At 47.3% G+C, this 26,400-nt stretch overlaps 1 protein-coding gene across 1 annotated transcript in view; it reads left to right on the top strand.

The window, feature by feature from the left end:
* Positions 1–26,400, top strand: part of SUPT20H (SPT20 homolog, SAGA complex component) — a 60,149-nt gene that overhangs the window by 302 nt on the left and 33,447 nt on the right. The window contains exon 2 of the mRNA XM_056848337.1: positions 686–779. Coding sequence (XP_056704315.1) covers positions 686–779 — 94 coding nt within the window. The remainder of the gene's footprint in view (positions 1–685; positions 780–26,400) is intronic.

Here is a 26,400-nt window from a genome sequence, read left to right as displayed (position 1 = left end):
TATGGTGTTTTATGTTTTTGATATATTTTATTTTGTAAGCCATCTTGAGCAGCATAGAAAGTTTCTAAATAAATAAGTTAAATTCCAGAAAGTCCAACTTGGTCACATTTAATTTCAACAGTCGAAAATTTTCCTAAAGCAATTGAAAGGAAATGATGTTGAATTTTTTTGGGGGGGGGATCAGTAAGTCAAATCTCTTCCATATACTTGGGGGTTATTTAAAACCACTAAAATGTATGCCGCAAATTAGGAAAGATGTAAAAATATCACATGAATACATGAGGCTGCCTTATAGTTCATCGAGGTCAGTATAAGCCCGTGTTGGCAAACCTATGGCACACGTGCCAACTCCGGCACGTGTCACCCTCTCTGCTGGCACGCACGGCTCAGCTGGGCGGCGGGGCCCCTCCCCTCCCAGCCGCCAGCTTTGAACTGCTCTGTGCTGCCTGCAGGCAGCGCAGAGCAGTTCAAAGGCCCCACCCCCTTCCCTGGACTCTCCGCCGCCCAGCCTTTCCCCTCTCCCCCCCTCCCAGGCCAAAAAACCCTTTGCGGGGCGCACGAGGCGGCTGCCGCCCTCCAGCCCCCTTCTCCCTCCCCCCCCGGCCAAAAAACCCTTTGCGGGCGCACGAGGCAGCCACTGCCCTCCAGCCCCCTTCTCCCTCCCCAGCCAAAAATCCCTTTGCAGACTAAGGAGGCCAACACAGAGCGGCGGCGCCTCCTTAAAAGCGGCCACACGTGGCTGGCCTCCACTGTTGGCTTGCTAGTCGCTAGAGGAGATGGTAGGTTGGTAAATTGCTCCTCCTAACCCGAGTCCGCCTCCCTTCCCGAGTCCCCGGGGTAGTTCTCCCGACCTGGACTGGAGTCTGCTGTGTTTCCAAGTGCATCTCTTCCCCTGCCCCCGTTTCCTTTCCTCCCAGCCTGGGCTGGAAATGAAGCAGCAACTTTCCTTAGTTGGAGGGGGAGGGTAGTTCTCCCGACCTGGAGCCTGCGGTGTGTCCAAGTGCATCTCTTCTTCCCCCCCCCCCCCGTTTCTTTCCTCCCAGCCTGGGCTGGAAAGAAGAAGCTACTTTCCTTAGTTGGAGGGAGAGGGTAGTTTTCCCGACCTGGAGCCTGCGGTGTTTCCAAGTGCATCTCTTCTCTCCCCGCCCCCCATTTTCTTTCCTCCCAGCCTGGGCTGGAATTCTCTCCTCTGATCCTGGAGAGAATAGGTGTGCATCATGACTAGTATCCATTTTGACTAGTAGTCATGAATACCCCTCTCCTCCCTGAACATGTCCCCTCGTCAAGCCTTCCAAGTTGGCAGCCATCACCACATCCTGGGGCAGGGAGCGCCACAATTTAACTATGCATTGCGTGAAGAAATGCTTCCTTTTATCCGTTTTGAGTCTCTCACCCTCCAGTCTGGCGGCAGGGGGGAAGGAGAGGAGAGTTCTCCTTTTCTTTCCACCCAGCCTGGGCTGGGCAAGAGGCAGGAGCTGCCCTTTACTCACCTGCAGGAGAGGCAGGCACTGGCCTTGGCTGGCTTGGGAAAAGGGATGTATTAAAATGAATGAGAGGATTGCCCATTTGAAAAAGTGGGAGAGACTGCACAGCCCATTGAAGATAATGGGAGCCAGGATTGCCCATTGACTTGCATGCACTCCTTTGAAATAGGTTACAGCACAAAAAATTGCAAAGAAAATGTGGCACAGATATTCCATTAAGGTCTCTGGGCCTAGCTACATTACTCTGCAACTGGAATGACAGCTGCCAGGACTAGTAGAAGTGTTCTGCGACTGGAATGACTAGCCTTGGAGTGGAATGACAGCCCCTGAGATTAGGAGAATGATTCTGCAACTGCAGTAACAGCCCCAGGAGTGGAATGACAGCCCCTGGGACTAGCAGAAGTGTTCTGGGACTGGAATGACAGCCCCCAGAGTGGAATGACAGCCCGGTCATTCCAGTCCCAGAACACTTCTGGTAGTCCCAGAGGTTGTCATTGCACTCTGGGGGCTGTCATTCCAGTCCCAGAATAATGTAGATAGGCTCAGAAACCTTACTGGAAAATCCATTCCACATTGTTTTTGCTACTCTTTCTCCATGAAGCTAAGGGTGGCTCATTTATTTAGCCTTAGTTTTATCCTTACAGCACTCCTCAGAGATAGCAAGAGACACCGTGTGTGTGTAAGTGTGGTTTCCATGGTAGAGTAGGGATTTGAACCTGGGTTTCTCATCTCCTAGTCTGACACCTTAACCACTATATCATGCTGGAGAACAACCAGGAAATTGTTAATTATTTAAGCTAATTAAAACCTCAGTATTCAGGTTAAATTTCCGTGTTGGCACTTGGCGATAAATAAGTGGGTTTTGGGTTGCAGTTTGGGCACTCCGTCTCTAAAAGGTTCGCCATCACTGGTATAGGCCATTTATGCAGGGCTGTTTCCCTCACGGTCACCTCACCGACTGTTCCAGTGCTTCATTTTGATTGTGCATGCCTTTCCCGACAGTCAGAGGTTGTTTTGCTCTCCCCGCACATTTCCACGCATTTTGCTGATGTTTTCCGGATGGTGTTTTAGCGAGAATCCGGAAAACGTGAGCAAAATGCACAGAAATGTGTGGGGAGAGCGAGGCGACCTTTGATGGTCGGGGAAGGCATGCGCAATCAAAATGACGCACCAGAGCAGTTAGCGGGGGTGACCACGGGGAAACAGCCCTGCATAAATGGCCATTGTCTACTCAGACTGGCCACGGCTCTCCAGGGTCTCAGGCTGAGGTCTTTCACATCACCTACTTGCCTAGTCCCTTGAACTGGAGATGCCGGGGATTGAACCTGGAACCTTCTGCATGCCAAGCAGATGTTCTATTACTGAGCCACAGCCCCTCCCCTAGCAAAGGACCTAGCAGAAAGCTTGCAGCAGTGGCCATAAAAGAGCACAAACTCTGGTGAAACTAATGTTAAGATGACCATAAGGCCACCCAATAGTTGACTTGCAAACGGTAACGTTTTCTGCAGATGCATCAGAAGCAGGAAACCAAGTATGGCTATGGTTGGATTGTTAGAAGAGAAGAAGAGTTGGTTTTTATATGCCGACTTTCTCTACCACTTAAGGCAGAATCAAACCGGCTTACAATCACCTTCCCTTCCCCTCCCCACAACAGACACCCTTGTGAAAGGAGTGTGAAAGGCAGATAGGACATGGTAGACAAGCATGGCAAACATTTTATAGAAGACACACAGTGAATCTTAATTAGAATTAAATTGAACATAGTAACGATCTCAGAGATTAGTAAGATCAATAAGGATAGTATTATGAAAAATGTTATTGTGATATTTTGACTAATAAGTTTTGACATAGCCTAAAACAGAAAATAGAAACTAGATCGGCAGAATAGAAATAAAAATGTATTAGATAATGATCATGTGTGTGTGTAAAGTGCCTTCAAGTCGCAGCCGACTTATGGCGACCCCTTTTTGGGGTTTTCATGGCAAGAGACTAACAGAGGTGGTTTGCCAGTGCCTTCCTCTAGATAACGATCATACAGCGATGAAAATGTACGAAACCTGTCCAAGACGCTAACCCAATACTGTATTTATTCTTACCCCCTCTACAAGCATAATAACTGTTTTATGGAATTGCTCACCAGGGAAGGTGTTGGACAGATCTCCCAGCCTGGACCCTTTTTTTCTGTGAAAGCATCGGAAGAACTCATTCAAATTGAGAGGCAAGAGGCTAAATTTTAGGACTTAACTGACAAATTATCAAGTCAACAGGACTCCAAAGCGTAAAACTGTTGAACCTCTAATAAAAATATGCAATTTCAATCAAATTGGCCTCCTTGCTAGGGGACTGGAAGGAAGCCAAGGTTAAAAACAAAAAAACCTTTAAAAGGAATCCGGGAGGGGATATTGTTAGCCTAACATCTGTCCTAGAGAAAGCGAGAATTATTTAACATATAGAAGCTCCAGATTCCCTGAGGAACAATTAGCATGGCTTTTGCAAAGGGAAATCCGGCCTGATCCAACTGTTCAGAATTCTCTGATACTGTTAACAAGCACAGAGATAGGAGTAACTGTCAGCCCTTGGCCCACAGAACCAGAAATCACCACAAAGTCATATAGAGTCCAAACAGATGGCTTTTACTGGTCAAATAGGCATACAGTGCAAACGAATAAAATGACAGCTATGAGAGACTCACTAGCTGGGAGATAATATAAGGCAGAAAAGGCGGGAGATTACAAGCATAGGCTGAATACAGTTTCCCAGGAGCTGAGTTCCCAGGCCTAGGTATGCGACCTTGGGGGCCAGACAATACAGCGCAGAGACAGAGGCAATAACGAAACCGAGATAGCAGCCTGACATTCTGCTCCCCTCAAGGCCCCCTCCCAGTTCGCAAGGGGGCCGGCCTATCCGGGTAAGCAATGTGAAAGGCGTTGACGAGGTCGGGGGCGGAGACATCCCGTGCGCGCACCCATTCGTCATAGGCAGGGGGGAAATGTTTCCAACGGACTAAATACTGCAGGTTGCCATGGTGAACACGGGAGTCAAGGATCTTGGAGACTTCGAAGTGTTCCTCCCCCCCCACCATGATGGGTTGCGCAGGAGGCGGATCCGGATGCCACTGTGGAGAAGCAACATGGGGTTTGAGGAGGCTAATGTGGAAAACAGGATGCACACGCCTCAAGGACTTGGGGAGAGCCAGTTCCACCGTGACAGGGTTTATGACCCGGGTGATGGGGAAAGGGCCAATGAATTTAGCACTGAGCTTATGGCACGGACGGGTGGAACGGAGATTTTTGGTGGAAAGGTAAACCAAAGCACCCACTTGCAGATCACCCCCGGGGGAGCGATGTTTGTCAGCTTGCGCTTTGTATTTACGCTTGGCTCGGTCGAGGTTGCTAACGAGCCAGGGCCAAGTGGTACGGAGGGCGTGTGCCCAGGAGGCAATGTCGGGGTTCCCCTCCCCCTCTACATCATCTGCAGGAGCAATAGGACTGAAATCTTGTCCATATACAGCAAAAAATGGGCTAAAACCTGTGGATTGATGCATGGCATTATTGTAGGCATATTCTGCTAAAGGTAACAGTTCCACCCAGTCATCCTGGTGGTAGTTAACATAACAGCGTAAATAACATTCAAGTACAGCATTGACACGTTCAGTTTGACCATCAGTTTGAGGATGGTATGCACTAGACAACCCTTGTTCCACTCCCACCAACTTGAGGAAAGCTTTCCAAAACTTAGAAACGAAACCACTTCCGCGGTCACAAATTATCTTACGCGGAAACGAATGTAAACGAAAGATATGCGTCACGAAGAGGCGGGCCAGTTTCTGAGCAGAGGGGATCCCTGCGCATGGAATCAAATGTATTTGTTTAGAAAACAAATCAGTAACAACCCACAACACAGTTTTACCCCCACTGAGAGGGAGATCAGTCATAAAGTCCATAGCAATCACTTCCCAAGGTTTGCTGGGCGTTTCAAGAGGTTGTAGCAGTCCCGGGGGTTTGCCCTGCGATCGTTTCGCAGTGGCACAAACGGGACAGCTGCGGATGAAGGAGTCAATGTCGGAACGCATTCCCCCCCACCAGAACTGTCTGCGCAATAAGAGAAGGGTTTTCAGAAACCCAAAGTGCCCAGCTGTTTTGGCTCCATGAGCTAAATGTAAAACGTCCTTCCGGAGAGCTTTGGGTACATACAATTTCGAGTCCTTGTACCAGGACCCTCCCTGTTCCAAAACACCAGGGGGTAGGGTATGAGCGGAGCGTTCTAAAAGGCACTGGTCCCGAAGGACATTTAAAAAGGACTCGGAGATGGGGATTTTGGAGGGGGCCCCCCCGTCGGCCATGGAGATCTTAGAAACAGTTATGGGGCTAGTGCTTACGTGCGGCGGCGCGCAGACTGCAGGCGGCTGGGCGGCCGGAGGGGTAGGAAGGGCGGGAACGCCGGTCTGTTGCGGTGGCGGCTGGGCAGCCGGTTGGGCTGGCGGAGCTTGTAGGTTGGGTGAGGCGTGCTGATGCTGGGATCGAGTTTGCACAGCCAGCATAGGTAGGGTCCCACGTTGCATAGGGGTGAACAGAGAGTTGGTGGGTCTCTCGAGTTTTACCGGATATTGTGGTAAACGGGAGAGGGCATCCGCGAGAACGTTCTGCTTCCCAGGGACGTGCTTCAGGGTGAAACGGAACTGAGCAAAGAACTCCGCCCACCGTTGTTGTTTCGCCGATAGCTTATGGGACCCCGTGAGGGCAGCTAGATTTTTGTGATCGGTCCAAACCTCAAAGGGGACTTTAGACCCTTCCAAGAATTGTCGCCATAGAGTCAGTGCATGATGAACTGCTGAGGCCTCTTTCTCCCAGATGGGCCAGTTTAATTGAGCGTGCGCAAATTTTTTTGAAAAGTAAGCGCAAGGGTGAAGAAGACCATCCGGTCCTTGCTGGAGGAGAGCCCCTCCCATGGCTACATCAGAAGCATCGACTTGCACAATGAACATTTGATTCGGGTCTGGGTGCCGTAGCACCGGCTCCGAAGTGAAGAGGCGTTTGAGGGCCAGAAAAGCGGCTTGGCATTGCTCAGTCCATAGGATTTTTGCGGAGGGCAAGGCAGCCGAGCTTACTTTTCCCTTAGTTTTCAGTAGGTCCGTAATGGGTAGAGCCACCTTGGCGAAGTTAGGGATGAATCCCCGATAGAAGTTTGCAAATCCCAGAAATTGTTGTACTTGCTTACGGTTGGTGGGGGGAGTCCAATCGAGGACGGCTTGGACTTTGGCGGGGTCCATGCGAAGACCTTGGTGGGAGATGATGTATCCCAAAAACGTGAGTTTGCTTTGATGAAATTCGCACTTAGCTAGTTTTGCGAAAAGTTGATGGTCACGCAGGCGTTGCAGAACTTCCCGGACCAGAGCCACATGCTCGTTCATAGTTTTCGAATAAATGAGAATGTCATCTAAATAGACCACCACCCCACGATATAGAAGGTCATGTAGGATTTCATTGATGAGTTGCATGAAGACCCCCGGGGCCCCTTTTAATCCGAACGGCATCACTAGGAATTCATACATTCCGAAACAGCTAGAGAAGGCAGTGAGGTGCTCATCCCCTTCGCGGATACGGACTCGGTAGTAAGCTTCCACCAAGTCTAATTTAGAGAACACACGGCCTTCCTGTAATTGTCCCAAAATATCCGATATTAATGGGATAGGATAGGCGTTGGTCTGGGTAACCGCATTGAGCTTTCTGAAGTCAATGCACAGGCGAAGGTCGCCCTCTTTTTTCCGGACGAAAAACGCGGGGGCCGAGTTTGGGGCATTCGAAGGGCGAATGAACCCTCTGGCGAGGTTTTTGTCCAAAAAGTCCCGGAGGACAGTGCGCTCGGAAGCGCTCATAGGGTAAATCTTACTCTTGGTTAATGTGCAGTCCTTTACCACTTCAATCGCACAGTCTGAGGCCCGGTGGGGGGGTAAGGCATCACATTCCCTAAGGTCGAAGACATCTTCAAAGTCCCGGTATACAGCAGGTAGAACCGGTGGTGCTGGGGCAGTAGAGGTTAATGCTGGAACGGGCGGATATAGCAGAGCAAAGTTCTGCCGATGCTGGTCGCAGGTGGGACTAGCGAAGGAGATAGTGTTTGTTTCCCAATCAATACTGGGACTATGTCCTTTAATCCAGTTAATTCCCAAGACCACTTCAAATCGGATAGGGGCTATAGTGAAGTCTATTTGTTCCCAGTGGGAACCAATTCCCATTGCCACCCCTATGGTGCGGTGATCAACTGGACCCCCCTGGAAATGGCTTCCGTCCATTTGGGCAAATTGGACGGGGGCGGGTAAAGCCTCAGAGTCGGCTCTGAGTGCAGCAAAAGTGGCTTCGCTTATGAGAGTGCGACAGCAACCGGAGTCAATTAGTGCTTTGACGGGGAGTTGTGGGCCACCGTTAAGGTGTTGTAAAACTGCATCCACGTAGACGGTGGAGTCCACTTCTTTGATTTTGGTAGGAGCATTCGGTTTGATAGGAAGATCCTGAGAGGTCTGTGGAGATGCTCCATTCACCACAGACCGGAGCCGTTTTTTGACAAGTCGAGGGGAGATTCCAGGTTTAAGGCTGGAGAAATCCAAGGATTTTCCTCATCCGAAGAGGGAAAGCTGTCCCCCAATGGGGCACTTGTAATCCGAGACCCGGCGGGGTCGTTGGTAGTAGGCAGGGAGGCTGGGTCCCCGGCATGGAGTGCAGAGGGTGTGGGTCTTCCCGGAGCTGCGCTGCGGGTGGCCGCGGTGCCTCTGCGTGGTGGACGACCTCGGGCACGGGTTGTCGTGCTGGGACGAAATAATTCCTGGCGGCGCGGGCAAACGGCTGCAAAGTGGCCCATTTCTCCGCAAGTAAGACAGGCACCCCTCTGAAATCGGGCTTCACGTTCCTGGGGGGGACGTGGGGGATTTCGTGGGACGAGCAGTGGTGCCTTGGGTTGAGGCTTTTGGGTGCCTTTTTCCTTGTGCTTTTGACGAACGAGAGAAATAAAGCGTCGGCGGCTTTCCACTTCCTCGGCTAATAGGATCCAGTCTTCGAGGGTATCGGGATCGCCCCGCATGTAAGACCAGTTCAGAATGTCAGGATGCAAGGCTTCCCTGAAATGATGGATCAGGGTGGTTTCGGGCCAACCTACAATTTTACTTGCCAGTCGTTGAAATTCATCGGCAAATTCTCGAACTGTAGCAGAGCCTTGTTTTAATTGTAAGAGTTCCGTTTTGGCTCTTTCCCCCAGGAAGGGGTCCTCAAACCTCCTTCTCAGGGCAGTCATGAAGTTGTTGAGGGAACGAATAGCACGAGAGCGGGTGTCAAACTGGAGGACCATCCAGTCAGCCGCTTTACCTGTCAGAAGGGAAGCTACGTAACGCACCCGGCTATCTTCCGTGGGGAAAAGTTGTCCTTGTTCTCGCATATAACTGTCCACTTGATGCAAGAAACAAGGCAAAGTCTCGAGAGATCCGTCATACATAGTCCTCAATTTGAGTTGCTTCCAAGGGCCGGGCGCAGGTTGGCCCGGTTGCACGGGTGGTCCGGGCGGAGGAACAACAGGAGCTCCAGGAGGCAAGGGTGGAGCAGGCACATTAGCGGGTGGTTGCACGGGTGGTCTGGGCGGAGGAATAACAGGAGCTCCAGGAGGCAAGGGTGGAGCAGGCACATTAGCGGGTGGCTGTACGGGTACCCCCTGACCCGGTATCGGAACGGGCTGTCTCTGAGCTATCAGGGTTTGTTGTAATTGCCTGTTCTCCTGAAGCATACGTTCCATTAGTTCCTGGAGTTGATCAACACGGTCGGAGAGCTCCCGATTCTGGGCTCGTAAGAGATGAACCTCCTCACTTGGGCCACCAGTAAGATGAGGTTTACTGGTCCGGAAGCTTGTGGCCCATTGAGAGCTATCCCCATATAGATCCTCGTCTTCAGACTCTCCTGAGTCTCGACGTCGGTCAGCCAAACGGCGTGCGCGTTGGGTCGCGCGCGACGGGACAAACGCCGGGGAAAAAGACAGACCTGATAGCCCTTGTACATTGTCCTTGGGGCGCGTGTCCACGTTCGCTCGATCCCTAATCCTTGCTGCAGCCGCCCTGGCTGCTTCCGCAGCTTCTCTCTCTCTTGCGACCTTAGCCACTTCGGTGGCTTGCTGATCCGCAAGAACTTTGGCGTTCTCAAGTCTTAGGGCAGTCTCTGCCGTAATGCGCGGTAAAAGTTCTGTCTCCAGGAGTGAGAGTATGGGGTCGGGTTCCCCGCCCAGCAGAGGTTGTACTCGAACCGCCAGTGCGGGTGCCTCGGCTCCAAAAGTCGAGGTCAAAACTTGAGCCAAGGTGGCTACCGGGGTGTCCTTTGTACATTCCACAAGGAGAAGAGCGGTGCTAATAGCGACTCGCTTGGCCTCAGCCTGACAGCTGGCTGCATCCGGGATCAGGGAAAAACCCTCCGGCGGGGCTCCCGCCATGGTAGAAAGAGTTTCTCGAGAAATAAGATTATCCAAAAGTCCAGTTAATATTTGTAAATCCTCAGTTGCCAACCGGGCATCGTCCAGTAATTGATCCAAGTCTTGAAGATCTAAGCGAGTATCAGTATCCTCCGACGTTAACATCCAGAGAGTTCCTGTAAGAGATTGCCACTGTTCCTGTACCAGTCCCCTCAAGCGGCAAACCTCTCGGGTCGTCTGGAAAAGTTCAGCGATTAAGTCTTGTAACAGAGTAGGATCCTCAGAGAAGGGCTCCAGGGTAGTAGATCACCTGGAGAGCTGCACAGCTCCCATCCAAGTGGCAGGCGAACCCCCCTGGGCTCCAGCCTGGCTAGTAGAATGGTGAAGAGATAGCTGTCATAATGTCAGCCCTTGGCCCACAGAACCAGAAATCACCACAAAGTCATATAGAGTCCAAACAGATGGCTTTTACTGGTCAAATAGGCATACAGTGCAAACGAATAAAATGACAGCTATGAGAGACTCACTAGCTGGGAGATAATATAAGGCAGAAAAGGCGGGAGATTACAAGCATAGGCTGAATACAGTTTCCCAGGAGCTGAGTTCCCAGGCCTAGGTATGCGACCTTGGGGGCCAGACAATACAGCGCAGAGACAGAGGCAATAACGAAACCGAGATAGCAGCCTGACAGTAACTTGGTAGGTGTCATATTCTTGGATTTCCAAAGTGATTTTGATAAAGTCCTTCGCCAAAAATTCCTGCATAAACGTATAATTTTGAAATGAGAAACTGCAGGTATTGGGTATTGAAGGAAGCAGAATGGGAGATATGTAGGGTTGCCTACCTCCAGGTAGTAAGTACAGAAGAAAGTCTACTCATACAGTTGAAAACAATGTATTGGCGTAAACAGCAGCTACAAGCAATAAATATACAGTACAGCAACAATCACTCCAAGGTGGAATTCTTCAGAAAGCTGAATAAACCGGGAGACGATCGTTTCAATGTCTTGAATTCTTCCTCAGTCCCGTTTAATCATTTCTTTCAGTAGTTTTCAATGTTAGCTTACATAGCTTCAATGTTTCAATGTTTATCATTTCCATATATAATTCCTTCATGGAAAGGGTAGCAACCATATATTCAGCAAGTTAATAATTCCTCATGGGATATTCAATTCTTATAGTTGCTAAAGACAAGTTCACAATTTCAACGTTCCCACTCGGGATACAAGCTTGTGTATTGTATTGTATTGCAATTGTATTGTATTGCAATTGGACCAACAAGCTTGTTGGTCCAATTGCCAAAGCGGCCATTTTTCTCCAGGGGAACTGATCTCTATCGGCTGGAGATTAGTTGTAATACCAGTAGATCTCCAGCTAGTACCTAGAGGTTGGCAACCCTACCGTACAGCCAATCAGATCTCCAATACTCAATCAGAAGCCTTGCTGGGCAGAAGCCCTGCCTTGGCCCACCCACTTCCTAGAAACACTTGGTGGGTGCCAGAAAAGGTATTGGTGACCCCCAATGCAGTCCAGGTATTGGGGACCCCCGATGCAGTCCATAAAAAAATTAAGGGATTAAACTGAAATTCAGATTTCTCGTCTGACATATTACATATTTATGGCGAAAGCTTCCCACATTTTTCAAAGGAAAAAAATGCACATTCGGCTGGGGAGAAAAAAATTACAATGAATCGATGCACAACTTGGAAGTATATAATATAACAAACTGGCCTTACATAAGTGTTTTGGAGACAAACAGATTTGTGGGTTGGCGAAGTCTTAATTGTCTGTGTGGACTTTTCAGTGCAAGTCTTTTGAGAATATGTGATGAGTGTTTATTGTTGCAATATTGTTGTAACCAAAGGACCTTAAAGCAGCTGTTGATACTTTGATCGTACCAAAGGCAGGATGTGAGCAGGAGTTCAATGCGATGAGAAGGATCCTCCGTCCAATATGAAACTCAGCAGTGCAATGAACTGCATACGATCTGATGATTGTCAGCTTGCTGGGTTCTCCGCTATAACTTTGTAAGCCAGAACAATGGCTGGCAAAGGGACCTTGTCATGCTAATAGGCCTTTGTGTTTTGCCACTGACTTCCAAAAGTATACACAATTACGCTAGGAATTCACACCCCACTTCTCTGTCTCAACCCCTCTGTTTCAACCTCTCCTTTTCCCCTTATACTGAGGGTTGCCAACTTCCAGGTTCTAGCTGGAGATCTCCTGCTATTACAACTGATCGCCAGCCGACAGAGATCAGTTCACCTGGAGAAAAGGGCCACTTTGGCAATTGGACTCTATGGCATTGAGGTCCCTCCCCTCCCCAAACCCCGCCCTCCTCAGGCTCTGCACCCCAAAAACCTCCCGCCGGTGGCGAAGATGGACCTGGCAACCCTACTTATAATCGTCCCCTTAAGTGGAAGTCATTGGCCTTTTATACAGGGATGTTTCCACGTGGTCAACCCCCGCTGACTGCTTCGGGTAGGGTTGCCAACCTCCAGGTGGTGGCTGGAGGTCTCCCACTACTACAACTGATCTCTGGCCGACAGAGATCGGTTCCCCTGGAGAAAATGGCTGCTTTGGCCATTGGACTCTATGACATTGAAGTCCCTACCCTCCCCAAACCCCGCCTTCCTAAGGCTCCACCCCTGAAATCTCCAGGTATTTCCCAACCCGGAGCTAAAACAGCATCTGGAAAACATGGACAAAATGCGCGGGGAGAGCGAGGCGATCTCTGACGGGCAGATAAGGCATGCTTAATCAAAAGGAAGCCCTGAAGCAGTCTGCGGGATGACCGAGGGGAAATATCCCCGCATAAAAGGCCCCAGTTGGAGGAGCTGTGGCTAGGGTTGCCAGGTCCCTCTTCGCCATCAGCAGGAGGTTTGGGGGGCAGAGCCTGAGGAGGGCGGGATTTGGGGAGGGGAGGGACTTCAATGCCATAGAGTCCAATCGCCAAAGTGGCCGTTTTCTCCAGGTGAACTGATCTCTTTCAGCTGGAGATCAGTTGAAATAGCAGGAGATCTCCAGCTAGTCCCTGGAGGTTACAATACAAAATAGGCACCTCCATGCCAATACCAATGGTTAGAAAATCTGCAACAATCAAAGTTGGTACTCGGCTTCACTTTAGAGTATCCCTCGGGGAACTGAGAACAGAGTGGAAGATTTTACTATTGGGTACGATTTGGATATGTTTACTGTTTGCTGAAGAAAAGATTTGAAACGGCCGTCCCCCACCTTTTTCCAAAAAGTGTGCTTTTGGGATAGTACCTACTATTGGACTTTTTGAAGAAAATACAACATTTACTTGAAAGAACATGGCAATTTGTGCATTGAGGCTGCACCTTACTTTGATTGTACATACTGTATATAACTTTGATTGTTCTTATATGTATCTTTCACTCTTGTATTGTTGATGTTACATGTGTAAGCACCAATAAGAATTTTTTGCTATTTTTGTACTGGAGACTCCGTTGCAGAGTCCCTGGAGGTTGGCAACCCTAGCTGTGGCACAGTGGTAGCGCATCTGCTTGGCATGTAGAAGGCCCCAGGTTCAATTGGACTCTATGCAGAGGTATATGGGATGTATGGAATCCGGAATTGGTCACCCAAGTTTTAACACAGATAAGCCACATCTCTCCTGCCAGACTTCTTCACGCTGCCAGTTTCATGTAGCAGAGTCACACGACAGGGATTTATTTCTGGTCTCTGAAATGCACTGTGCATCATGTTGACACTGAGCATCCAACAAACAGCTGTTGACAATTAGCAAAACAAATCAACAAAATTGTGTAGGGATTCTTCGAAAGCCAGAGAGTGGCAAGTTCTTAAAAGCGACGGGTGAATGCATTACACCAGCGTGGTGTAGGGGTTAAGAGCAATGGTTTGGAGCAGTGGACTCTGATCTGGAGAACTGGGTTTAATTCCCCACTCCTCCACAGGAGTCGAGGAAGCTAATCTGGTGAACCGGGTTGGTTTCCCCACTCCTTCACATGAGCTGTGGAGGCCAATCTGGTGAACTGGATTTGTTTCCCCACTCCTACACATGAAGCCAACTGGGTGACCTTGGACTAGTCACAGCTCTCTCAGCCTCACCTACCTCCCAGGGTGTCTGTTTTGGGGAGGGGAAGGGAAGGTGATTGTAAGCTGGTTTGATTCTTCCGTAAGTGGTAGAGAAAGTTGGCATATAAAAAACAACTCTTCTTCTTCTACTACTACTACTATACTACCAAAGCTGAAACGTTGAGCCTTACAAGTCATCGGCTAGGAACCAATTCCAACAGCCATATGAGAATGGTTGCCAGGTCCCCCTTTGCCACCGGCGGGAGGTTTTTGGGGCGGAGCCTGAGGAGGGCGGGGAGCGGGGAGCGGCAACTTCAATGCCATAGAGTCCAATTTCCAAAGCAGCCATTTTCTCCAGGTGAACTGATTTGTATCAGCTGGAGATCAGCTGTAATAGTGGGAGATCTCCAGCTAGTACCTGGAGGTTCAAAACAAAACAAATCACAGCACTCTCAATATTTAAACATGCACAGTTTATAGAAAATGAATCATACTATAGAACATGACTAACTAACCTATATGATAACATGCAAAGATATGACTAAACACACAAGAGGTACTGAACAGCAACTATGTACAATATATACAAAAGACAACATGGCCAAATTAGCCAAAATGGTCAAGATGGTCAAAATGGTCCCATGATGTACTGATAGTGATCATAGGTACACACAGTCTAAAGCCAAAAGCCACAAAACCAGCCAGAACAATCTCACGAATGCGACGGTTGTATTCCGTTTCACTAGTGGTACCGAGGCCAAAAAATCCCTTGAAAAGGGTAACTTCTTATTCCTGGTGGAACCCACAAGTCGGATGTTCAGGACCGCATAGAAAAGGACGCAAATCCCAGGTAATTATTTGCGTTTCACCAAACGAGGCTTCATCAGCCTTGCATGTCTCAAGAAGATTCCCAATTGCCTTAAAAAAGGTCCAGTGCTCTCAGGAAGAAGAGAATTTCTGCAGAATTTCCACTAGTGAAACGGAATACAACCGTCGCATTCGTGAGATTGTTCTGGCCGGTTTTGTGGCTTTTGGCTTTAGACTGTGTGTACCTATGATCACTATCAGTATGTTGTGGGACCATTTTGACCATCTGGATCATTTTGGCTAATTTGGCCACGTTGTCTTTTGTATATATTGTACATAGTTGTTGTTCAGTACCTCTTGTGTGTTTAGTCATATCGTCATATCTTTGCATGTTATCATATAGGTTCGTTAGTCATGTTCTATAGTATGATTCATTTTCTATAAACTGTGCATGTTTAAATATTGAGAGTGCTGTGATTTGTTTTGTTTTGAAGTTCCCACTACAGCACCAGGTGATTCTTATTTTGTACTCAGTACCTGGAGGTTGGCAACCCTACATATGAGGGGGAGAGTGAAGGAGAATTGGTGGGGGGGGCAAAGAGGGCTGGAAATCCTGAGCACAGTTCCCATGCTTTCTCCAGAGAAAAATGAAGAAGGTTTTTAGTGACTCACACATTTAATGGAGCCCAAAGTCAAAGTGTCTGGCAACCAAGGTGATTTTAACACGTTCCGAATTTGACCTTTTTTTTTCTTATGTGCTTGAAGGGTATATTTACACGAAGATGGGAACAGAACTTAGTAAGGAACCTAGAAAGTTGTTATAACTCTTTCTGGAGTGTAGGGTTGCCAACCTCCAGGTATCAGATGGAGATCTCCTGCTATTACAACTGATCTCTGTCGCCTGGAGACCAGTTGTAATAGCTGGACATCTCCAGCCACCACTTGGAGATTGGCAACCCTAAGTCTGATCCAGCAGGGCTCTTCTGATGTCCTGATGAAGACCTCAGCCTCTCTGCCCTCTTGTGGGACCTCCAGAGGAAGTGGTTGGCCTCTGTGTGAGACAGGATGCTGGACTAGATGGACCACTGGTCTGATCCAGCAGTAGGGTTGCCAGGTCCCTCTTCGCCACCGGTGGGAGATTTTGAGAGTGGAGCCTGAGGAGGGTGGGATTTGGGGAGGGGAGGAACTTCAATGCCATAGATCCCAATGGCCAAAGTGGCCATTTTCTCCAGGTGAACTGATCTCTATCGGCTGGAGATCAGTTGTAATAGCAGGAGATCTCCAGCTAGCACCTGGAGGTTGGCAACCCTATCCAGTAGGGCTTTTCTGAGGTTCTTATGAAGGCCTCGGCCTCTATGCCTGGTTGTTGGCCATCCGGAAGAACTGGTTGGCCACTGTGTAAGACAGGATGCTGGACTAGCAGGACCACTGGGCTGGGTTAGGCAGGGCTCTTCTCATGTTCTTATGTTCAAACATACCGACACATAAGCAGTTCTTGCTCTAAAGGCCATAACTGATTGAGGTTTAGAATTTCAGCAAGAGCATTGAGGTATTATCACAGCATCATGTTTGGTGCAAAATTTATACCACATTTTCTTCTTTTAAGTCCTCTGTATTGTGCTCATTCACTTCCTGCCAGCTTTTGATCCGCTAATACTTCATCAAAATAACAATTACAGTGTTTGGTAATCGTTCCACACTGACCTAACCAAATATACGCTTGAAGATACCCGGCAGGGACTCAAATATATATCCAACTGAACTCAGCCTAATACTCCACTCGTATTGTGTTCCAGATGTGTTTTGTTTGTAAGGGATTCACTACAAAGACAACACAACTTGTTAAACACATTTTCATATGCCGCACTGATGTCATTTCTCACACTGTCATTTACAGCTGCTTCCAAACAGCGATTACTGCAGTGCCAAGCCATTAAATCCAGGAATTTGTCCACAAGCTGGTGACTTCACGCCAACGTGCTTTCCAAGCCCATCAGGAGTGACATCACATCCCAAAGACACCCAATTTGGGCTCATAAGAAATGTCTTTCAAACCATGCCCAAAACATTTTGCAATGTCTCCACCACATCGTCGGAGGGCTGTTTTGTCTTGTTGTGCCATGTCAAAGCAGAAATGACTTTCTTGAGCAGATTCTGGCTTTCTTGCACGTGGGCTGATTGTTAATAGAGTCTTTCCGCTGATCGTGGTGGATTCCAGCAGTGGATTCCGGTGGTGTCCCTGCTAGGGGATTGCCCAAACACTGTCAGTACCTAGGGTTGCCAGCTCCGAGTTGGCAAATACCTGGAGATTTGGGGGCGGAGTCTGAGAAGGGCGGGGTTTGGGGAAGGGGGACTTCAATGCCATAGAGTCCAATTGCCAAAGCGGCCAGTTTCTCCAGGTGAACTGATCTCTATCGGCTGGAGATCAGTCATAATAGCAGGAGATATCCTGCTAGTACCTGGAGGTTGGAAATAAACAAACACCTCTGTGTTCATACCAGGGGGTTGGAAATTAGCATAGAACCAAGATAATATAACAATGTGCAAATATGTATTGAGTGCTACAATAATACAATTATATACAATAAGATTGAGTTTCTTGTTCCAAATATATACAAAAAATCCTGTATAGTATGTGTGAGTCCTTCAAACTTTGTTCATTTATTTCATACATATTTCATATTCATTCAACAGGGTCCGATGCTGGTACCAAAAAGAGTAGAAGGGGATACGCCCATTTCGATTCTTCAACAGTCCCACTTCCAATATTAAATCTCCTAAATATGAACAATTATGACTTACTATAATAAATAATTTTTTACACACATTTTAAGTTACGTAAAGTCATTCCTACTTACAATTCTGTAGTTCTCATGCATATCCACATCCAACAAAGGATTCCGATATCAGGACAATTAACAATTCCCCAAAGGGGTACAATTGTAATAAAACTATTTCTCCGTCCTGGTATAACAAAAGGAGTTGACCAGTACCTGGAGGTTGGCAACCCTAAAATGGCATAAAAGCAGAACTCAGCCAGCTACATCAGAGAGGATTCTATTCTGCTGGGGTATTGAGACACTCCAATTCCAATAATATTCTTTGTGGCCCCAAGGCAGCACTTTACACAGAGTCAAAGAAAAATGTCTTGTAAGTGATATTTATCTTATATATTGTGTTTGAACTTATAATTGGATTGAATTTTAAAATGATGTTTTATCAGTACATTAGTGCTTTCCCTAATATATAATGTTGTGTTACTGTGTATCGTGAAGAAGATAATTGTTTGCTGGCTCTTGTGTATTTTTTGTTCAACTATTAGATGGTTTAATGGTTCTTACGCTTAAGAATTTAAGATCGGACTTCACTAACCTATTTTTCCTTTCTGTATTCTTATCTTAAGATTCTGAAGTGTAAGGATGTGTCTCTGGCCACCAAGATCAAGTTAATTCATGCCATAGTATTCCCTATTACTATGTATGGGGGTGAAAGCTGGACAATGAAGAAAGCTGATAGGAAGAAAGTAGATTCCTTTGAAATGTGGTGTTGGAGGAGAGTGTTACGGAAACCGTGGACTGCCAAAAAAACAAATCAGTGGGTTTTAGATCAAATTAAGCCTGAGCTGACCCTAGAAGCTAAAATGACTAAACTGAGGCTATCGTACTTTGGTCACATGATGAGAAGACAAGAGTCAGTGGAAAAGACAATCACGCTAGGAAAAGTGGAAGGCAGCAGGAAAAGAGGAAGACCCAACAAGAGATGGATTGACTCAATAAAGGAAGCCACGGCCCTCAATTTGCAAGACCTGAGCAAGGCTGTCAAAGATAGGACATTTTGGAGGACATTGATTCGAGCCAGCTGGCCTTTAGCAACGAACGGGTAAGCGGCTTAAGAAAAGCAGCGCTCCTTTTGCCGACTACTTCCAACATTTTTTCATCATATTAGTCTAGGAATTTCTGAGGGCCGCCGCTGGGAGTTCAGGAAAGGCATTCAGAACAGCTGGGCAGCTTGTATAACTTGCAAGCTGCTAATAACATTTGTTTAAGTCCTCCAACTGGGGGCAGCAGCAGCATCAAGATGGGGAAAGCATTATGACCGGAGAAGAAATGTATTGACTAGTCAGGTGACTCTGGGATCACCGTCCGCCTGGCTGACTTTGAACTTCGGGTTTCTGTGAATGAGGGTACTGATTCGTCTTTCTAGAGGGGGATGATAAGAAAGTGTTTTCACAGCAGCTTCTCAGTACTAGTTGGGTAGGATTGCCAACTTCCAGGTACTAGCTGGAGATCTCCTGCTATTACAACTGGATCTCCAGCCGATAGAGATCAGTTCCCCTGGAGAAAATGGCCGCTTTGGCCATTGGACTCTATGGCATCAAAGTCCCTCCCCTCCCCAAACCCTGCCCTCTTCTGGCTCCGCCCTCCAAATCTCCAGGGGTTCCCCAACCTGGAGCTGGTAACCCTACAGTTGGGGCTGCTACAAATGGTGATGGAAGAATCAGTTTATAAATGGAGTAATGTGAGCTTTATCTCCAGCTAGTACTGGAGGTTGATAAAAAATCACAGCCGCTATGGCTAGCCAAATTCTATTAGATAAATAATTAGATAAATACAGATAAATATCAATAATGCAGTATGTATGTGAATGTCTCCATTAATTAATCACAAAAGCAATAACATATCAATACAAAGAATCACGTATCAATGCAAAGAATCATAACTAACTAAGTGCGCCTAACTGTGACTAGAGACACCGAAACAACAAGCCCCTTTTACATATGGATCATACAATGTCCATGAAGTAAAAATATGTTGCAATGATAGCAGATTGATGCAGAAGATCGGCTCAATATCTGTCCAATATAGCCACTTAATTCATCAAAATGAAATCAGTTCTGGAGAAATTCATCAAAATGAGATCATTTCCGGCACGACAAGATTCCGATAAAAACCCCGTTTACATGGTCTTCTTCAGTCGCCTCTTGTTTAATATGAGGTTGCCAAAACCATAGTGCAAGAGGAGGTTGCCAACCCTAGTCTAAGGACAGACAAGGGGTGTGAAAAGGTTGAAATGTCTCTAGCCTTACAGCCCTAACTTAGTTGACCACATGCCTGCCCTCTGTTGGGTCTTCTTCTCCGTTCTTTTGCACGCTAGACATTGCAACTCTTCCAACAATATCCTAGAAATCTTGTTGGCCTTTAAGGTGCTAGTGGGCCTGAATCTAGCTCTCCTGGAGAAAATAGCTGCTTTGGAGGACGTATAGCATCTAGGGTTGCCAACCTACAGATACTAGCTGGAGATCTCCTGTTGTTACAACTGACCTCCAGCCGATAGAGATCAGCTCCCTTGGAGAACATGGCCGCTTTGGCAGCTGGACTCTATGGCATTGAAGTCCCTCCCCTCCCCAAACCCAACCTTCCTCAGGCTTCGCCCCAAAAACCTCCTGCCTATGGCAAAGAGGGACCTGGCAACCCTAACAGCATCACATCCACGCTGAGCTCCCTCCCCAAAATCTGCCTAGGCCAGGCTCTGCCCCCAGTCTCCAGGGATTTCCCAAGCTAGAGTTGGCAACTCAAGAACAGAAGCCACCAGGAACTTCTACTGCTCAGCATCTCCAGTTCATTCCAGTGGAGCCTGTGCAGAACCCTTCCCACACTCATGGTGCCACTGATTCTCTATCTACAGATTCCTCTTTCTCCTGAGGAATCTGACCGGAAGCTACTGAGTGGCAAAAAGGGCTGCCAACCTTCAGGTGGATCTCTCAGAACCGTTCTCCGGAGAAGAGTTCCCCTGGAGGAAAAGGCAACTTTGGAGGGTAGGTTTTATGGCATGATATCCTTCCTGAGTGTGGTGTAGTGGTTAAGAGCGATGGACTCTAATCTGGAGAACCGGGTTCAATTCCCCATTCCTCCGCATGAAGATTGCTGGATGACCTTGGGCTAGTCACAGTTCTAAGAACAGAAGAAAAGCCCTGCTGGATCAGATCAAGGCCCATTAAGTCCAGCAGTCTGTTCACACAGGGGCCAACTGGGTGCCTCTAGGAAGCCCACAAGCAAGATGGTTGCAGCAGCATTGTCCTGCCTGTGCTCCACAGCACCTCATATAATAGGCCTGCTCCTCTGATCCTAAGAGAATAGGTATGCATCATGACCAGTATCCATTTTAACGAGTAGCCATGAATACCCCTCTCCTCCTCTCAGAACTGTCTCAGCCCCGCCTACCTTACAAGATGTCTGTTGTGGGGAGGGGAAGGGAAGGCAATTGCAAGCCGGTTTGATTCTCCTTAAAAGGAAGAGAAAGCTGGCATATAAAAAACAACTCTTCTTCTTCTTCTAACTTGAAGTTGGCAACCTTATGTTCTGAGCCTCAAGCTTTCAACATGGTTATATTGTATTCCTGTGAAGATTCTCCCTCTTTATGGTGCAGGGGGGGGGGAATATATGAAATTGGAAGCAACCTGTTAATTAGTCTGTTTACAACATCGTCATTTCCCAAGATGTTCTTACTTTTACGTTCTTACATTTGGCGTCTTCCATTTCACCATTCAGGGCATGCCAACATACCAAAGTAGCTACCCTCTCCTCACAAGCATCTGGCTTGACTGTCTGAGACTTTCCTTGAGAGAGTCCTGCAATCTGGCCTAGCGTTTGCGTTCCCCTATAAATTGGAAAGCGGGACTGTAGGATTATATAACGTCCTTACATAATGTGATTACAAAAACGTGTGACTCTAGGAGGTATTTTTTGCCATGCAATGCAGGAAAGACTCATTTGCAATACGGGTGATTCAGGCTTCTTAAAAAAAAAAAAAAATTGGGACTCTCACAAAACGACAGAATTGCTTTTTGGTAAACATTTTCTTTTCCCTTCCCGTTGCGCCTGTGAAGTTTAAGAGCTGTGATTGCCCGGGTCGTTCACATTGATCTGTTGTTTATTACTGATACAGCTTGGAATGTCCAAATTGTCTGTCATCCAAAAAATACAATAGTAATCTCTAGAATTGATCATGGTACATGAAAGAACAATCTCCCCCCTCCTTTTTTCTGTCCAAAAAGAAGAAGAAGAAGAAGAAGAAGAAGAAGAAGAAGAAGAAGAAGAAGAAGAAGAAGAAGAAGAAGAAGAAGAAGAAGAAGAAGAAGAAGAAGAGGAGGAGTTGGTTTTTATAGGCTGACTTTCTCTACCACTTAAGGTAGAATCAAACCGGCTCACAATCAGGTCCCCTTCCCACAACAGACACCCTGTGAGGTAGGCGGGACTGAGAGAGTGTGACTAGCCCAAGGTCACCCAGCTGGCTTCATGTGGAGGAGCGGGAAAACAAATCCAGTTCACCAGATTAGCCTCCGCCACTCGTGGAGGAGTGGGGAATCAAATCCAGTACTCCAGATCAAAATCCACAGCTCCAAACCACCAGTCTTAACCACTACAACACACTGGCTCTCCAATGTCAATTAGAGGCAGGCCGGGAGGCTCTCAAAGAAGCCCTCAGATTTCGTCCCTTGTTCATTTGTCCGACTTCTCTCACTCTTTAAAATCATTTTTATTACGGCCAGGAGCCTCCAAAGCTGGCAGTGGCTCGGGCCTCTCTGGGCTAAGACTGGCTACCTCCAGGTAGGGACTGAAGATCTTCTGGGATTACCACTCATCTCCAGATGACAGAGATCCGATCCCCTGGAGAAAATTGCAGCTAGGTATAATGCCAAAGCCACTGGGTATAATGCTAAAGCAGCCATTTTTCTCCAGGATAATTGATATCTGGACTCAGATCAGTTGAAATCAGGGTTGTCAGCTCCAGGATGGGAAATACCTGGAGATTTGGGGGGTAGAGCCTTAGCTGGCAAGCCTAGTGATTAGAGATGCATCCTTTCTCATGGAAAGCACAGGCCTAGCTAAATTTGGTAAATTCCTGGAGATTTGTCGGTGGAGCCTGGGGAAAGCAGGGTTCGGGCAGGGGACTAGGGTTGCCAGGTCCCTCTTTGCCACCAGCAGGAGGTTTTTGGGGTGGAGCCTGAGTAGGGTGAGGTTTGGGGAGGGGAGGGACTTCAATGCCATAGAGTCCAATGGTCTACTGGAGATCAGTTGTAATAGCAGATCTCCAGCCACCACCTGGAGGTTGACAGCCCTAGTTGAAATTCCAGGAGATCTACAGGCTCTATCTGGAGGTTCCCAAACAAGACAACACCGGGCTATGAAAATTTAACAGTATATATATATATATAGAGAGAGAGAGAGAGAGAGAAAATATGCATAATAACAATCTAAAGGTCTACCGTACGTATAATAAATAACATAGAACAAACGCAGTAGTGCCAACCCAACCCCACAACAAGGTAAAGTAGAACCAAGTCCAACAAGCGTGTAATGAACTCCGTGGTACAAAATCTTCTACAGAGGGTGAGCGCCCTGTAAGTTGCCTACACTTTGTTAACTTGCAGAAGTATTGAGTTTAGACTTTACGGGGATCAAGTGACTGATGAAGCCACTGGCGCAAACGGGATCTATTATTGTATCCGGAATGTCTGTCTCCCTTGATCTACCTTGGATATAGCCGGTTGTCTGCTGACAAGAACACATACCTGATCTATTTGGCGATCACCCTCTGCAGAAGATTTTGTACCACGGAGTTCATTACACACTTGTTGGACTTGGTTCTTCTTTACCTCGTTGTGGGGTTGGGTTGGCGCTACTGCATTCGTTCTATTTTATTTATTATACGTACGCTAGACCTTTAGACCTGTCTATATATACAGTATATATATATATACTGTTAAATTTCCATAGCCTGGGGAGAGAAAGAGAAGGCGATTGTAAGTAGCTTTGAGACTCCTTTTGGTAGAGAAGAGTGGGATATAAAAAAGCAGCTCTTCTAGAAAGCCGATCCAGACATCGTTGTTCAGAAGGAACAAAGATGGAAAAGGGGAGTTGTACTTTTCTTTTTTTTTAATGCATCCTCCCCCACAGCTGATTCAACATGCCGCAAGGTGTAGGAAAGCTGTACCCAGAAATAGTGCGGACAACTGAGGGACTGGCACCGTGCTGCTCTTGCATGTTCCTATCAGACGAGCGACATTTAATTTCTCTCATTAGAGACTAGAAAATGAACGTACGGGGATCCGCTACAATTCTTTGCCGCAGACTAATCCGAATACCTTGTACTGAAAATCCTAAAGGAGGTCGGCCTGCCAATCATGTGACCCTTTAACTGGCTGGAAATATATCTGCTATGTTCATTCCAGCCGACTGAATCGAAACACTTGAATGTTTCCATATGTGAGTGACTTCACCCACACACACATACACACACTCACACGAGCCCCAGATGCCAATACAGTTTAAACTCTTTCATTCTGAGTCACAAGCAAATATTGTCATTTTGAAAACGAGGGAAATGATCAGAGGCTATAATAGGAAACAGCCGCGCTATTGGACGAGTCGGGTCACGGGTGGGCGGCTAATTTATTAATTTGTCATCATCGAAGTACAAAGCAGAAGGAACAGCTGCCTGCTGAGAAGTGACTTGGAAGGAACCGGTGCTGTCATACATGAGGTCCTCAGGGCTCTCAAGCTAACTTGGGGGGCCATGTTCACCACCGACTCGGGCTCTGAGCATACATGCAGTGACGCCACCTGGTTTCTTCAACCCCATGCTGATAGAACCAGGCCTGCAGACCAGTGTGGACGGCATCTAGAGCAGGGGTGTCAAACATACGGCCCAGCAGCTGGATCTGGCCCCTTGAGAACTCTTATCTGACCCGATCTGGGTCACCCCTGACCCAATCTGGGCTGGCGAGGCCTGGCCTGGCCTGACCAAGTGATGTTCATGTCATATCTGGCCTGGTAGGGTTGCCAATCTCCACTTACACAGTGGTGTCCCTTCTGAGAAACCTCCAGGTACTAGCTGGAGATGTCCTGCTATTACAACTGACCTCCAGATAATGGAGATCAGTTCACCTGGAGAAAATGGCCACTTTGTCAACTGGACTCTATGGCATTGAAGTCCCTCCCCTCCCCAAACCGCCTCAGGCTCCACCCAAAAAACTCCCACCAATGGCAAAGAGGGACCTGGCAACCCCAGGCCCTCATAACAGAAGAAGAAGAAGAAGAAGAAGAAGAAGAAGAAGAAGAAGAAGAAGAAGAAGAAGAAGAAGAAGAAGAAGAAGAAGATTGCCAACTCCAAGTTAGAAGAAGAGTTGGTTTTTATATGCCAACTTTCTCTACCACTTAAGGAAGAATCAAACCAGCATGCAATCTTCTTCCCTTCCCCTCCCCACAACAAGACACCCTGTGAGGTAGGTGGGGCTGAGAGAGCTCTAAGAGAGCTGTGACTAGCCCAAGGTCACCCAGCTGGCTTCATGTGGAGGAATGGGGAAACCAACCCGTTTCATCAGATTAGCATCTGCCGCTCATGTGGAGGAGTGGGGAATCAAACCTGGTTCTCCAGATGAGTTCAACACCCCTGATCATGAGGCATCAGAGAGCCAATTACATGCCCAGTGGCCTTAATTTGGGTTCCTTCGAACATACTGCCTCCTGGGCCAGCATATGAAAATCCCAGAACATTTGGTTTCGCTAAAGCCCAGAGAATGGTCTGGGCTGCTGAAGCTCCGTCACCTGGACAGGAGACTGCCTGGGACCTGCCATTCAGAGACCTTGGAAGAACATACTGTATGGGATATAAATGCGGTTAAGTTAAAAATGTGGACTCTTCTATCAACCAGTAGTCAGGCATTCTGCCCTCCAGTTGTTTATTCTTATTCTTCTTCCTCTACCTGTTATCAACAGCAACCATAATACCCCCAAATCTATATTTTTCCCCTGATTCTCTCCCACTGATCACATTTGGTGGCCTCTCTCTCCGCTTCAGTCATACGCCTTTAGCACAGAATTGCATTCATCCAGCAGTCCAAGACTAGGAGAATATTGTACAAGAGACTTTTCCCCGCCTGAGTGCCATCAGGGCATGCTGGCACACCATCTCCCAAATAGTGGGAGGGAGATGGCATCCGGCACACATGCCAGGAAGAGGGCTTGAAAGAGGTTCTGGGTACAACCCCTTACCCAATATTTTGAACCCTTATAAGGTAATGAGGACGGACAGACAGAGAGAAAGACAGATGGATAGACAGACAGATATAATTGATAGATTGACAGACAGACAGACAGACAGACAGACAGACAGACAGATAGATAGATAGATAGATAGATAGAAAGATAGAAAGATAGAAAGATAGAAAGACATATAGATGATAGATAGATGGTTGATAGATGACAGACAGATAGATAAATAGATAAACAGATAAACAGATAAAGATGATAGATAGACCGACAGACAGACCGACAAACAGACAGATAGATAGACAGACAGATATAACTGATAGATAGATTGACAGACAGACAGACAAACAGATGGATAGACAGATATAATTGATAGATTGACAGACAGACAGATAGATGGACAGATAGATAGAAAGACATATAGATGATAGATAGATGGTTGATAGATGACAGACAGACAGACAGCAGACAGACGGGCAGACAGAAGTTGACCAAAATGTTGGTTCAGGTAGTTGTCTACAAAAGCTCATGCCAAAGACTAAGATACCTTTCTTTATTTTT

The sequence above is a fragment of the Euleptes europaea genome, chromosome 4 (assembly GCF_029931775.1).
Source record: "Euleptes europaea isolate rEulEur1 chromosome 4, rEulEur1.hap1, whole genome shotgun sequence".
Taxonomy (NCBI): domain Eukaryota; kingdom Metazoa; phylum Chordata; class Lepidosauria; order Squamata; family Sphaerodactylidae; genus Euleptes; species Euleptes europaea.
This window is presented reverse-complemented; position numbering and strand designations above follow the sequence as displayed.